This window comes from Trichosurus vulpecula, chromosome 9 (genome assembly GCF_011100635.1).
Source record: "Trichosurus vulpecula isolate mTriVul1 chromosome 9, mTriVul1.pri, whole genome shotgun sequence".
NCBI classification, from domain to species: domain Eukaryota; kingdom Metazoa; phylum Chordata; class Mammalia; order Diprotodontia; family Phalangeridae; genus Trichosurus; species Trichosurus vulpecula.
In genome coordinates this window covers 114266780-114282707 of record NC_050581.1, presented here as the reverse complement: position 1 = coordinate 114282707, position 15928 = coordinate 114266780, and the positions used below count along the sequence as shown (strand labels likewise).

The following is a 15928-nucleotide window of genomic DNA, read 5'->3' as shown; positions in this document are numbered from 1 at the left end:
TGGGCGAATCATTTAACCCTGTTTGCCTCAGTTTCCTCATCTGTAAAATGAGCTGGAGAAGGAAACCACTCTCTTTGCCAAGAAAACCCCAAATGGGGTCACGAGACCAAACAACAACAGAGAGGGATAATATAATTAGGAAGGGCTTATATAATAGGCGTAACTGGGAAGAATGAGGTAACAGGAAAGGGGAGATATGAATGAGGGAGGGAGGGAGGAAGAGAGGGAGATAACAGACTGGGGATAGAGGGAATTAAGATAATTGGAAGGGGGAAGTAACTAGAGGAGGATGGAGAAGAGTTGAGATTGATCAGAGAGATTGATGTCATTGGAAAGGGTAGAGATAACAGGTGTGAGGTGATAGGAGGATGTGGTTGCATGAAAAAAGGGAGGAGGGAGAGAAGAAAGGGAAAAGATCTCAGGGGAGGGGCAGGAGAGCTAATAGCCCTGGAAGTAACAGAATAGGTAAGATAAGAGGGGTGGATGTGATGTAACAGGAAGAGGGAGCTATAGAAAGAAAGTGAGATCAAAGGAGAGGAAAGGAAAATAAAAGGGGGAGGTGGACAGAGCAAGGGCAAGGGAGCGATGAGAAAATGGTGGGGGTGAGAGGACAGGAAGGCATCAGATCACTGCGGGGATAGGACAGGGGAAAGGGGGGTGAAGAGGGAAGAGGTGAGATAGGAAGAGAGAGATGATGGAGGAGATGAGACACGAGGGACCAGAGGAAACAACTGAAAATGGAAGGTGGGGGAAGGAGTAAAATCGAAGAGAAGAGGTGAGATAAAAGGTGGGTGAAATCCTGGCCAAGAGGTGAGATGGAGGTGAGATAACGGAAGGGAAGAGGTGACAGAAAGGAGGGCTAAGATAACAAGAGACCACAGAGGTGAAGGGAGATCACAAAAGCATGGGCAGCATGGACAGAGAGGGGAGGGATTAGAAAGTCAGGAAGGGCTGGACTGGTGCAGGGGGATTTATACCAAGGGAGAGAGAGACAGAGAGACAGAGAGAGAGACAGAGAGAGACAGGAGAGAGAGACAGGAGAATGAGGTTGGATGGTCAGAAAGTTGGCAGGGGTGAGCTGTCAAGGAAGTCTGGATAACAGAGGAGTCGAATACCTGGAGGAGGTGAAACCGAGGGAAAGGAGTGTTGTGTGACAGAAGGCTGTGAGACAGGATGAGTGAAACAAGGGGCAGGAGGCGTGTTCACTGGGAGGGAGGGAGAGAAGGGAGGTAAGAAGGAAGGAGGGAAGCAGAAAACAAAGGCGGGTGAGAATGCAGAGGAAGGGCTCTTGGGAAGGTGACATAAGTGGAGGGGCAGGGTGAAAAGGGGCTTGAGGAGTGAAATAATAGAGAGGAAGTGAAGAAAGACGAGCTTGCAAGAAGGGAGGCAAGATAAGGGGAAAGGACGAGAAAACTGGGAGGAGGTGAGAGAACAGGGAGGAGGAGGAGGTGAGATTACGGAAGCCTCACTGGGTGCCAGCAGCAGCAGCAGCAGCAGGAAGGAGGGCAGGAGCCCCAGGCCCCCTGGAGCAGAAAGGCTCAGAGATGAACAAGTCCCCATGTCCGGCTCCTGGCGGTGCCGTCTCTCCTGGCAGCCTCTCAGTGCTCGCAGTAACTTACGAGGCATGCCCAGGGTCCTTCTAGAGAGCGCCCCCTATGCCTGGAGCCGGACATACCTCAAGGCGGACACAATGTCCCGGAGCCCAGTGCGTGGCTGTTCGTCATATCCCCCTCCATCCCTCTTCCCCCTCAGGGCCAGTATTCCCCAGAGGCTAATCCTAATCCTAACCCTACATCTTCCTCCCAGCCCCCAAACTGCCCTCAGGGCCTGCAAGGGCCACGTCATCTGGAGCAAAGCACCATGATTTAATAGAAAGTGTATTGAATTTGAAGTCAGAAAAACCATGACCTCAGATCATTTAATTTCTAACACTTTGGTTTCCTCATCTGTAAAAAGGACTGAACTAGATGACGTCTAAAATCCATTCCAGCTCCTCATTCTGCAGTCCTGTAAATTCTCGGGGGCACTCCTGGTTGAAGAGGAAAACAGCTTCCGTCTTAAAGCGTCCCTGGTTGGAAAAGTCAGGCTGTACTATGGGAGGGCCACTAGTCTGTGGGACTATGTGTCTTCTCACCTCAGGGAGCCCCTGCTCTGGGAAACCACATCCCTCTACCCTCAGGGAACCTTGAGCTAGCAACAGACGATAACCCCTGACCTCTGGCCATCTTTGCCCTCGTGTAAAGAAACCAGGCCCTAGTTTCGAGTAAGGCCTGGTGAGGAGTCATAAACTTGACCACCCAGGATCCCCAAGTCTGATTTGAGAGCAATTCCTAGATTTGAGGAAACTCTCAAGTTTCTTTGTCATCCAGTCAAAATTTGGGGCTGCACACTAGTGTGCTCAAAATACACCCTAATATCATTTTCAAGGATTATAAATTTTTTAACTGTAGGCTGTTTGTATTAGGAAAGCCTAGACGTGTCACCAGGAGGCTGGGTAAGTAAGACCCTCCCTATCTTGTGTCTTCTTGGTAATACGTGAATTTTGTGGACAGGATTATCTTTTGTCCTAAGACTGCATTGACCCGGAAAGCGAGATTTTTTTTTTCCTGTATGGATTGACTTTTGTCACACACCTGAGCTAACTAAACTCTCTGGTTCTGCCTTTGACAGGAGGTTGTATATGGTGGTGCAATAAAGAAGAGAGATCCAGAAAGCTCCCTGGAGGGAGGCCTTCATGTGTACACATAGCTCCTCCAGGGAAGCCTCGACCTTGAGGAAACATTTCAAATTGACAAGCAGAAACTAAAAGGCGGCGCTCTGGGGAGCTCTTCCTTAAGGGGGTGCAGAAGGAAAGTGGGAGCCATTGCTGGATGAAGATACTAAGGGAAAGGATTCACACAGCACGGAGATGATGCGCAAGATTAATCCAGATACAGACAGTTCAGCCCCTGATGGAGTTTGGGACCCACCAGAGTGAGGGTTGGGAGACAACCCATCAATAGAGCAGGACTAAGGTCCTTCCAGAAATCTGAAGAAGGTCCCTGGGGAGGGCAGAGGTCACAGAGAAGGAAGGGGAATTTGATTGTTTGTAAGATTGGGTACAAACCCTTTATCCTTTGTAGAGTGAAATAAAGCCTGTCCTACATGTGGTATTTTTGCTAGTCTGGGTGCTTCCAGAGGGAGCGAGGGGCCTATTTCTACGGTAACCCAGACACAAGCCAAATTCTGATGTTCCCAGGGTAAACATAAGACAAATTCGTTTCAGAGGTAGCCTAGTATCATAGCAAATAGAGTACTGGACTTGGAGTGAGGACAACTTGAATTTGACTTCCCATCCACTTCAGAGGGATTTTCCTCATCTGGGAGTCCCCCATACCAAGGAAATCACAGGTCTAGGCTCTTCTATATTCAATCTAAAGATCAGGCATCATGCAAAGTAAAGACTACATTGCTGGGTCTATTTTTAATTTTTAAAAATGTAGTGTTGTGATAAAACACACCCCCATTATGTGTCATTAGAAAGAGAGCATGGGGCCCGGAAAGGGTTCTAGATCCGGAGTCAGCACACCGGGGCCCAGCTTCTTGCTCCTGCCTGGACTGTGTGAAGGGGCTGTGTCATTTAAGCTGGGTGAGCCTCAACCGCTTGTCTTGTTGAAGTGGGACAAAATGCATCCAGTGGTGCCCCTCACTCCTCTCCCCATGGGAGGAAAGAGATGTGTAACCCTTATGATGGTGTAAGAATGGGAGTCACTGCTGCATCCTCAGCCATGAGACACCAACCATCGTCGCCATGGACAATGAAAAAACATCCGAGTCTTTTTCATTTTGACAGTTTAATGAAACCACTGGTTTTGGTGCCTGTTTACCACTCAAGGACTGTTTGCCCCCAGCCCCTCGGGGCAATCCGGCCCAGCACTGCCCCATCCTCTTCCCTGTCCTACACCCTCCCCACTACCCACTTGGACAGCAGGCCACACTGACCTCCTGGCAAATCTGCTTATCACCCTGTTAGTGGGAGACTGGCCTGTAGGGATGAAGATGGAATGGTGTGAGTGGGGAGGGAAGACTGTGTGAAAGCTAGGGAAGATGGCACAGAGGAACCGAAAGGAAACTTGGGGGGCGAGGGGCAGGGGCCTTCACAGGGCCATCAGGAGACCCAGGCAAAACAACCAGTGCAGGAGAATAATCTGCAAAGGGATGAGGAGTGGGGGAAAGGAGGCGCGTGTGCCTGATCTCCACCACGACGCGTTGTCACTCCTCTCCTCTCTCTTGCCAATTTTCCTAGTTAGCAGTAACGAAATTCTTTTGGTCTTTTGTATCCACTGCATGTAAGGGCTCAGTCTGGTGAGTACAGTCAGGTAGGTGGGCGAACACTGGGTGCTCCAGCTCACCACGGCCACCTGCGTCCAGACCTTCGAGAACTCACAGACAAGGGGACTCCCGACTTCTCCCTGGGGAAGAGAGAAATCATTAGTGGGAGATTTCCTCCAGTCCTGCCCATCCCCAGACAAGGACAAACAACAATCAGGGGACCCTAGAATGTCAGAGGTGGAAGGAAGCTTGGAGACCATCCAGTCTAAGCCTTTCACTTTGAGTCCAAGAGCCAGGAAGACATCCATTCAGTCGACTTGACGACCCACGGTTCTTCCCGCGGCACCTTGCCTAGATCTGAACACGCTGAGCCTACTGGCACAGGTTTCTACCCAAGGACTTGAGTCACCCACCAGACATTTATCAAGAAGCCCCTGTGTGCAGAACATGGGTATGGGCACCAAAGGAGCTGGAAGCAGGAAAAAGTCACAGAGCCCAGCCTCGAGGACTGGGCAGCATCCTCCTCCCACATTATGAAAGCCTTTTCCTCCTTTTTCCTGTTCTTCTTCCCTCTTCTTCCTCCCCTCCCCACCTTCCCCTGATTCCCAGGTATGACGTGTGCCCCCTGCCGGGTCAATGTGCCCTGAGCTGCCTGTCCTAGGATGGAGAATCAGAGGTGGTCTCTCCTGAGCCCTGGCCTCTCCAGAGCATATCCACCATAGCATATCCACCATGTCATATCCATCAGAAAGGCAGCCAGGGGATGCCTAGGCCTGGAGCCTGGCTCTGACACTCAGTAGGCGTTTGACTTTGAGCCTCCTTTTTCTCATCTGTGAAACGAGAATAAGGATCCTTGCCTCACACAAGGTTATAGGGGTACAAATCATCTCTTACAGAAAGGGAGCAACTGTTAAGATGTGTTTTCCCTTATTGTAGTTTGACTGTGCCTCTCATACCCTCCAGGTATAGGGAGATCACCTCTTCCCCAGGCTAGCCCTGCAGCTAACGAAGATGAAGACCATGGCATCCTCCCCTCCCCTACATCCTCTCCACCTTACTACCTTTGCCCAGGTCCTCTAGCCACCAAGAGTTCAACCCTCCCCCTCCTGGTGGCCCTCCCACACTCAACAAGACTTTATTCATGTGCTGAGCATCATGCAACACATGAATGAACTGGAGCTGCCCCTGACCTTAAGAAACATATATTCTACTGGGGGAGAAAGACCGGTCAGTGTCCTTCTCCAAATGCGGCCCCCAGAGCTGGAGACCAGAGACCACAGAGATCTCATCCAGGCTGACCTCATTCCAGTCTGGGTCGTGGGTGAGCAGCCAAAATGCCCAGGTGGTCCTCAGGACTACAGCCAAGCTGCTCCCAGAATTCTCAGCTATTGGCCCACTGACTGAGGGGGGATTTCCCAGACTTTTCTGAACCATGTGAGAAAGTCCTGGCAACAGGCACTGAGCACTAGCTGTAAGATTCCTGAAGGCAGGTCCTTCAAATGATCTTCCATTAAAAACTGACCAACAGACAGGTCAAGCCAGAGCTGATGCAGAAGCACAACATGGTGCATTCAGAACCACAGGAGCCAGGCTGGAAGCCCAGTTTTGCTCTTCACCCCACATGTGACCTCAGGAAAGGTCCTTACACAAGCATGCTACTGCATTGTTGGTGGAGCTGTGGATGAGCTCAACCCTGCTGGAGAACATCTGGGAATTCCATATTAGTCATTGAGCCATATAAACCCCTCTGACCAAGTAGGTCAAAAACAGGGATAGAAAAACATTAATGGCAATACTTTCATTAGCGGCAAAGAATTGGAATGAAAATTGGTGCCCATAGATTGGCGAATGTCTGGCAAATTGTGGCACACCATGAAATCACAGATACAGAGCTGCAAGGGACCTCGGAATCTCTGACACTGGGAAAACATGAATTTCTTTTTTATTATCCACCCCTGGTTTCTGTCCAGTGGATGGAATAAGAAGAGTAACCATTTCTAGAAAACTTTATGAAGCATTGTTCTTACAACACCCCGATGAGGTAGGCCGGGCAAAGACTTTTACCCCCATTTTTCAGATAAGAACACTGAGGCCCGGAGAGGAGACTTGGCCTGCCCAAAGTCAAAAGCTTCATGTGAGGCAGAGCCACAGTTTGGACCCAGTTTCCCAAGTCTCGCATGATTCCCAATGTCCCTCAGCCTGTGCAGCCCAGAAGCCTTTGCTGGCAGGTCACAGATTCAGACCCTAGGTTAAGGATCTGAAGCCGTCAGTCTGGTCCAGTCCATGATCCAGTCCACTACCTGCATGATCGTGGACGAGTAGATTAGTCACATCCTCTTGTGGTGGGTCTCTTCTTTCATATCCACAATGACAGGGTTGGACTAGACCAGAGGTGTGGAACCTGAGGCCTCAAGACCACATGTGGCCCTCCAGGGCTTCAAGTGTGGCCCTCTGACTGAATCCAAACTTCACAGAACAAATCCCCTTAATAAGAGGGTTTGTTCTGTAAAACTTGGACTCAGTCAAAAGGCCACACCCAAGGACCTAGAAGGCCATGTGTGGCCCCAAGGCTGCTGGTTCCCCACCCTGCCTGCCTCTGAAATCTCCTAAGATACAGATGAGATTTCTATTGAGGTATGGATTAGACTAGACCTAAGGTGTCAAACACATTGCCACCTGTGTTCTCTAATCCCTCAAGTGTTTCAGAACCAAATTAAAATGTAAACGGGAACCATTTAACACAAGAAATAAAAATACAATAGAACATAGATAAAGTGGCTTTTCTAAGGCAATATGGGGGATCCTTATACATGGTTCAGTGGCCCCTGACTCAGTTTGAGTTTGATACCACTGGACCAGATGATCCCCAGTGCTGACATTCTGGGATTATAGCTTGGGAAGGCTCCGATCTAGAGTGGACAAGGGGCCCAAGAACGGCCTCTAAGACGAGAGAGAGGCTACCGGGGATTTGAGAGTAGAGAAAGAAAGAACAGGAGCTTTGCCACTGTCTGTAATGGAGAGGTCTTCCAGCTGAGCACAGGACTCTGAATTCTGCACTGAGAAGCCAAGAAGAGGGAGAGCCAAAAGGAGCTTACCAGGCAGATCACTTTGGGGTTACTGATGTCCCCTGCACACAGCATGTCGTCCTCTATCTTATACATCGTGTCAGTCGTGAGATTCCCCATCGATGCGTAGAGGGTGTTACACTCGGAATTCTTAATAAAAGGAAGCTGGACTTCCTGGAGAGAGGAGGCCTTTAACGATAACACTGTTGGGAAGCAGAGACCCCAGTTAGAGGCCAGGCCTTCTTCCCACCTGTACTGCCTACCCAGCCTATGAAGTGGAAACTCGGCAGGAAGTCTGCCCTAATAATAACTATAACGACGATAATGACTAGCGTTCACAGCACTTTAATATACTGGCACCTGCCTACAGGGTTTTGTGAGGATAAAATGAGATGTTTAGAAAGAGCATTTAGCACAACGCCTGGCACAGTGCCAACTCTCCATGACCCCATTTGGGGTTTTCTTGGCAAAGACACTGGAGTGGTTTGTCACTTCCTTCTCCAGTTCATTTTACAGATGAGGAAACTGAGGCAGGCAGGGTGAAGTGAGTCACCCAGGATCACACAGCTAATAAGTGCCTGAGGCTGGATTTGAGCTCAGGAAGATGAGTATTCCTGACTCCAGGCCCAGCACTCTAGCCACTGTGTCACCTCGCTGCCCCACCTGGCACATAGCAGATGCTTTTATAAATGTTTATTCCCCTTCCCTTTAAGGTGTGCAAATGCTTTACAGATCTTATCTCATTTTATCCTCACAGCAAACCCCGAGATGTAGGTACTATTATGATCCCCATTTTACAGATGAGGAAACTGAGGCAGGCAGGGTGAAGTGACTCGCCCAGGGTCACACTGCTAGGAAGAGTCTGAGGTTGGATTTGAACTCACAAAAATGAGTCTTCCTGCCTCCAAGCCCAGTGCTCTATCCACTGTGCCCCCTCGCTGCCCCCCCATCTATCTAACATCTAGCTACCTACTAATCTATGTATGTATGCATTCCTCTATCTACTTATCCTTCCATCACCTATCTACGCACCATCTGTTACCTATGTATCTACGTATCTATCCATCCACCTATCTACCTGTTATCTATCATCTAGCTAACCATCTCCTTAAATAATATCTACCTGATAATCTATCCATCCTTCTATCTACCTACCATCTATTAATCTATCTATCTATCCATCTATTGACCTAGCTACCTGTCTGTCTGTCTGTCTGTCTCTATCCTGCTGTCCTCTGCCCAGTCAGAAGACATCTAAAGTAGCATGTTCTGGTCTGAGTGCTACAATTTAGGAAAAACATTCACAAATGTCTATAAGGTCTACAAGGGGACCACAATGTTGAAGCAATCTGAAACCTTCCCCTATTAAGCTCAGTGAAAAGAAACAGTGAAAAAGCCCCAGTAGGAAAAAATATTTTGAGGGCACATGAAAAGGAGCCACGTGGAGGGCTTAGCTTCACTCTGCTTGGCCTCAAAGGGCGGACCTGAAAGGAGTGAGTGTTATGGAGAGGCAGGTATGGGCTCTCTCCCCAGAGGGGCAGAGCCTGGATAACCCCTGGTTGGGGAGGATGCAAAGAACAGGTCTGGGTGGATACCATTTGGCCAAGACGCCTGAACCCCACCTGGGTCCAAGAGTCCCTTATTCTTTAACCTCACCACACGGCTCTCCAGGTCTGCAGTATTTTACCTCATCTGCCCACATTGCTTTCCTCTCACCTGTGTCGGAAGCTCTTTCCCAGCCTGTCATCCAGCAGGAGACCTTCTCTTCTTCAAAATTCAGGCCTGGTTTTGGCAAGCAGACAGGCATGACATACGAAGACAACTTCACCGGGAGCTCCAGGAGGAGCAAAGCAAGATCTTGTCCATAGGGTTGATTCTTTGTGATATCCGGGTACCTAAAAATCATCTTCACTCCAACCTTGAGAGACTTGGGGCTCTCCTCATACAGCTTGTGGCTGCCTACTAAAACGTGATAGAGAGCCGGGTCATCGGTTCTGCCGAGAAAGGGAGAAATCTCACATTACTGTCCACTGTTTGCGAGCCTTGTGAAGTGATCACGGCTGAAACGCCAGTCTCAGAAATGGAAGATGCTTCTGATATCACCTTGTCCAGCCCTCGGTTACATCTCCAAGAAGGGGTCATCCAGTTCTCCTTTGAGATCCCCATGGACATAACACCCAAGGCAGCCCCCTTATTTTTGGATACCTCTAATGTTGAACCAACACCTAACTCCCGGAATCGTCTACCCCCTGCTCCCACCTCCACCCACTGTGCGGACCAGGTCTAAGCCCATGCCTTCTGACAATCCTTCAGATATTTCAAGATCATTATATCTCCGAATGGTCTTTATGCAACACAGTCTCCTATCTCCTACCATCCTATCAACCTTCTCAGTATGCAATCCAGTTTGCCCATGTGACATCCAAAATTAAAAAGAATACTCTGGGTGGAACAGGACCAGGTCAGAGCCCAGCAGGATTTTCACCTTTCTGCTCCTGTATATTTTACCTCTCATAATGTAGCTTAAGATCATGTTAGTTTTTTGACTTGATGCCACAGAGTTGATTCATACTGAGAAAGTGGTCTACTAAAAACCCCAGATCTTTGTCATACGAACTTGTCTAGCCAGTCCTCCAACCTCCTATATTTGTGCATATGTATGTTTTAATTAAAAGAGATCTAAATTCTCTCCATCCCAATGGAAAAGAATAAAAAGAAACAAAATCCTTGAAACAAATATGCAGAGTGCCGCAAAATAAATTCCCTCATCGGCTTGCTCATTCTGAACCGAGTCCATTATCTCTCTTAGAGGAGGTGGGAAAACATGCTTCATTGTGTTTCCCGGAGTCGTGGATAAGAGTTGCACTGATCAGAATTCTTGCAGCTCTTTCCAGGTTGATCTGTTTCACTGTTGTCAGTATTTAAGCTCCTGCACAGGGATCTACCTTTATCTTTATTACATTTTATCCTATGGGACACGGCCTCTAGTCCTGGGTTTTTGAGGACTTTCTGAATGTTGACTCTGTTTTCTGATCTATTGGGTACATCCCTCGCAGCTCCACCCATTCTGGCCGCAGTGGTCTTTTAAATATCCAGACCTAATGTCATTCTTTAATTCTATTTCCATACGTCCAATGACCTGGAAGACAGCTCCATGGAGACATCCTATCAGTACATCAAACCACCTGAAACGGATTTTATGATCTTCCTCCTACGCCTGCCCCTCCACCAAACATCAATATGTCCTTCCAGTTACACAAAGTTACAGAATCAAGGCTCTTTACGCTAAAGATTCTCAAATCTACCTCTCCAGCTCCATGCTCTCTGCCGGCCTCCGGTCTCACATCTCCGACTGCCTGTCAGACACCTTGAACTGGATGTCCGGCAGACATCTGAAACTCAGTATGTCCAAAATGGAACTTAGTATCTTTGACCCTAACCTCTCCCCCGCTTTCAAACTTCCCTCCACCCATCGAGGGAACCCCCATCCTTCTCCCCAACATCACCCTTGACTTTTCACTCTTTCTCACCCCTTATCCCCCCATATCCAATCTGCCGCCAAGGTCTGTGCATCTCACTGCTGCCCCTCTCCAGCGTGGCCCCTGCTCTCTCCTGATACTCCCACAGGCACCCTGCGGCACATCTGCATCACTTCTTGCCCAGACTACTGCAACAGCCTTTGCCACTGGTCATCCACCTAGCACGAGTCTCCCTCTATTCCAGCCATCCTCCATCCAGCCGCCGAAGCAATTTTCCTAAAATGCACGTCTGATCACGCCAGAGTCATACTCAGTAAACTCCCGTGGCTTCCTACAGCCTCCAAGATCAAGTACAAAGTCCTCTGCTTGGCATTCAAAGCCCTTCCTAACCTGGCCTCCCTCCCCCCTTCCCTGGCTTCTGACACCTTACACCCCATCCACCCCGCTACATGCTCTTCCATCCAGTAGCACTGGCCTCCCCGCTATTCCACGAACAAGAGACTCCATCTCTCAGCTCCCATCATCCCTCGCATCCCTCGTCAGACGATGTATGCAAAGCCCACAGCATTCTATAAAGGTGAGCCATTACGATTCTTGATGACATCAGGATGGCACAGAGCCTGACTTATCTTCTCCCAGTGCTGAGCGCAAAGTCCTGCCAAGACTTGGAGGCGGAAGGACTTGGGCCAGGCCTCGAGAGAGAGGGGTGAGACTGACAAGGTATGACACAAACATGTCTATTGAGGCCCTCGTGGCCCAGCACAGGTGGCACAGCACCGCTTCTCCTCTAGCTGGTCTTTCTGAATGACAGCAACAATGAACATACTTCCGTCGAGTCGGTCATTCTTTTATTCTTCCTCATAGACAGGCAAGCCTCTGGGATCCCCGTGTCCCAGGCGGATGCCCCTACAGCTGCCTGACCCCACGGGGCACCCCTCCTTATGGCCGGCCCCTCTGGACTAGGGCAGGAGAGCCCCAGTGCCCTCCCTCAGCTGCCCAGGCCCAGTGACTCACCTGTGGATGCAGTGAGATGCCGTGAGCACCCAATGGACGTCGATCAGGGTGCCCTCGCACAGGGAGCGCTTCCCATACCGGATACTCACTTGCCAAGGCCATTTCCCCTCCCACATGCTCTCAGTCCTTGGGCCTTTCTCCAGTTTGCGTTTCCCACACACTGCGGAGAGGGACATGACACACAGAGGGGCAGAGATGTCAGCAGACCCACCGTAGTCTGGGGAGCCTCGGGATAGCTGCATACCCCCACCCCAGGATGCTTTTGCTCCCCAAAACTGGCGTAAAGAATTGGACTTGAGAATGGGACAACCTAAGTTTGAACCTCAGCTCTCCCTTTTTCTTCATCTGTAAAATGGACCTAACTATACTGTCTCCATTTCACAGGGGTGCTATGAGGAAAGATGCTTTGTACGTTGTAAAGTATGCTACAGATGTGGGTTATAGGCTGCAATCAGTATGCTAGAGGGGATCTCCACATTGAGAGAGTGCTAGGGTCTGAACTCAGGTCTTCCAACTCCAGACCTAGTACCCTTCCCATCACACCTCTCTCAGCCCTCCCTCACCCATCCCAGGCCATTTAACCCATTCTAGAGGGCTCAGTCCCACCCTGGGCTCTGCCCAATATAGATCCTAGGAAAGGAGAACCAAGCAGCCTCTGGATCCAAAGCTCAGTTCAATTTGGCAGCACAGCTCTCTGCCTTTGCATCTGCTTCTAGGACTCTTGCCCAGCCCCCTGTGACTAAGTCTCAAGCCCAGAACTGTCCCCTGGTGCCTAAGTCCCCACCCTCCCCTTTAATGGGTATCTCTATCCCACCTCCCAAGGGACTGAGATTCTACCATCCTCTTTCAGGTGTGGCTTAAGACCAGAGCCCTGCCCTCAGTATTCAGTCTCTGTGCCTCTGAGCCTGTCTCCCACTTGACAATCACATTTCTCACAGCACTCATGGCCTCACACCTACCCAGATGTCTGGTCACTATGATACAATGAAGAGCCCCCTTCTTTATAGCACTCAAAGGTTCCCAAACTAGTTTCCTCCCAACAATCTTGTGAGTTAGGCAGTAAACTATGCCCATTTTACAGAGCTGGAAACTGAGGGGAAGTGACTAGCCCATCGTCACAGAGCAGGGTCTGGATTTGAATTCAAGTCTTTTCCAACTTAAAGTCCCCTAAGTGCCACACGGTCAGCCTTTGTAGCTTTATTTGGGAGGAGACGAGAATTGAAAGAAAATCTTATCAAAAGGATACTAGTCAGGGAGTCACACATTCCTGCCGCTAGCACTGACTGGCAGGGCGACCCTGGGCGAGTCTCCCAGGGTTATTGTGAGGACGGAGGAGGTAAGGCATGGAAAGCACCGGGCACAATTTACTGTCCTCTGTCCAAGGAGGTTCTCCTGATCATTACTGCCTGTGGCCCTGCACAAATCCCCCTCCTTCTCCCTCCTCGGGGACTCAAGTTTCCTTATCTTAAAAAGGACAAAGTCAGGCTAGTGGTCTCTTCAGCCTCCACATTCTATAATCCCACAGAACTCCAGGCCAGACTGGGGCTCCACGAGGAAGATTCTCCACTCCACTTCTGAGCACATGCACAGAGAGACTCATTAAGGAGGGGTAATGTGGGGCAGGGACAAAACTGAAGGCTCAGCAGGCCTGAGTTCAAATCCCAGCTCAAAGGTGATCGCTACATGACCTGTGGCTATGGAAGCTGCCACCCGGACCCTCTCACTTCCGCTTACTCATCCCTGAAACAGGGGAAATAAACAAGCTACATTTACACACACCCACAGGATCTCCGTTGTGCACTCACGTGAGCGCTTGTTCTGTCTGTCTCTCTCTGACTCTGTCTTTCTCTCTCTCCCTCTTTGTCTCTGTCTCCCTCTCTGTCTCTCTCTCTCTCCCTCTCTGTCTCTCTCCTTCCCAGGGGAGTCATGAGGAAAGCACATTAACAACCTTCCGCACGACGTCGATCATTCTTTCTGCGCTCCAAGGTGTGCCCACAGCCTGGTTCACCGTCCTAGATCCAAAGTCTCCGGCCTCCAGCTCCATCCTGGCCGAGGCTGCCCTGACACTTGGGTTTCTCCAGCGCCACCTTCATCCATCTCCGACCCCAGGCTTCCTTCCCTGATTCCACCCCCACACCCTCCCCACACACAGTAGCTAGCACCCTCTAGACTCTCAGGGATCCTGGTTCCCAGACCCCAAAGAGAGATCCTGGAAGGGAAACAGGTCTTACCTGGATGAGAGTATTTACGTCCATGGGATCCCGCTGGGAGGGGATTGGGGAGAGAAGGGAGAAAAGAAGCCACGTTAGAGGAAACCTTCGTGGTGGTCTACCGCGTGTGTCTCGCCTGACCTTCGCCAAGCCATCACCTGCACCTCCCCAGATTTGCTTCCCAGGCCGCCTGTCTCGGCCCCCTCTTCCTTGAGGCCTACTCACAACACCCCAGGCTTTGCCTCCCTAACTCTCCCCGACGCATCTGGCCAGTTGTGGTTGTGGTCAGTGCCTCCACACAGCATGAGGGCAGTGGGCCTTGGGGCCCTACACGCGCCAGGCTGGAAAAGCTTCGGTACCCACCCGCTCACGGCCCCTCCTCCCATGACCAGAGCTCGGCCCCCAGGGAGGAAGGGTCTTTGAACAGGAACACTAAGACAGCCAGAAGGGGGGCTCTGTAGTTACGCGGCCAGTAAAGAAGGAGGAGAAGGGGATGAGGTGAGATAACAGGAAGGAGCCAGAGGAGTGGGCCGGGTCAGAGTGTGAAACAAAACCAGAGCGTGAAGGAGGGGACTGAAAGAGGATGGGTGCGAGGGGGGGATGAAGGGAAGGATGGAGGGGGGCAGGTAACAGAAGGAGGTGAGACAGGAGGAGGTGAGACCGCAGAGAGGAAGTCGGGAGAAGCCCCTGGAACCATCTGCGGGGGGGGGGGGGGGGGATGCTGGAGGAGGGAAGGCACCGCGAGGGGAGGCTGGGGAGACGGAGCAGGGCGGAAAAGAGCTGGAGGGAGGGAGGGAGGAGCCTGCGGAGTGACCGAGGAGGTGAGACAGCCGGCCATGTAACAGAGACCCGGGCAAGGCCGCTGGCGGGAGAGGATGCTGGAACCCGGGGGCAGGAGAGATGTGGGGGAGGGGAGGAGGGGGGAGAGCGGGATGGAGATAACAGGGAGGGAGACGGAAGAGGAGGCAGAGAAAGCCTGTGGTGTAACAGGAGGGACTGAGCCAGGAGGAAGAGGGGGAGGGTGAGGAGGAGGAAGGAAGAGAAGGAAGGAGGAAAAAGAAGAGGAAGCAGAAGGAAAAGGAAGAGAAAGGAGGAAAAGGAAAGAGGAGGAAAAGGAGGAGGAGGAGAAGCAGGGGCACAAGAAGGAGGCAGGGAGGAGGAGGAGGAGGAAGAAAAGAAAGAGGAAGAGGGGGAGGAGAAAGAGGGAGGAGGAGGAAGGAAGTGGGGGAGGAAAAGAAAGGGAGGAGGAGAATGTGAAGGGAGGAGGAGGAAGGAGGAAGAGGAGGGGGAGCAAACAGGAAGAGCTGAAGTGGGGGATGGGTAAGTGGGAAGGGTAGGAAGAGGGCTGGGGGAGGGGCGCAGGGGAGGAGGGAGAGGGCAGTGGGGGGCGGGGTGGCAGGGTGGCCCCCTCCCGTTCCTGGCCCGTCCCTGGGTGGGGGAGGGGTCTCACTGGGAAGCAGCAGCAATAGCACCAGCAGCAGCAGGGAGAGGCTGCTCCAGCCTCCTGCCCCCAGGCGCCTCTTGGCCTGGGGGGGCTGGGCAGGGCCTGGGGCGGAGTCCAGGGCCCCCTGCCCCTGCCCCTGGGAGCTGGCCTGAGGATCCAGCTTGATGGTGGCTCGCTCCATGGCCTCAGGAGCTGTAATGGCGACCGGGGCTTCCTCCAGCCGGGTGATGGGCGGGGCAGGGGCCAGAGGGACCAGCCTCCAAGGCCTGCAGCACCCCCTAGTGCCGGGGAGGGCTCAGGGCAGGGGCCAGAGGGACCAGCCTCCAAGGCCTGCAGCACCCCCTAGTGCCGGGGAGGGCTCAGGGCAGGGGCCAGAGGGACCAAGCTCCAGGGCCTGCAGCACCC

The 15928-nt window shown here is 51.5% G+C and overlaps 1 protein-coding gene across 1 annotated transcript; it reads right to left on the bottom strand.

The window, feature by feature from the left end:
* Positions 1-1963: 1963 nt before the first annotated feature.
* LOC118832214 (serine protease 27-like) lies at positions 1964-15704 on the bottom strand. The gene is made up of 6 exons (XM_036739616.1): positions 15530-15704; positions 11870-12029; positions 9093-9370; positions 7407-7579; positions 4392-4451; positions 1964-2068 (listed from the first exon to the last, which is right to left on the bottom strand). Exons 1-6 carry the CDS (start codon positions 15702-15704, stop codon positions 1964-1966), a joined length of 951 nt encoding a protein of 316 aa, XP_036595511.1.
* Positions 15705-15928: the final 224 nt, after the last annotated feature.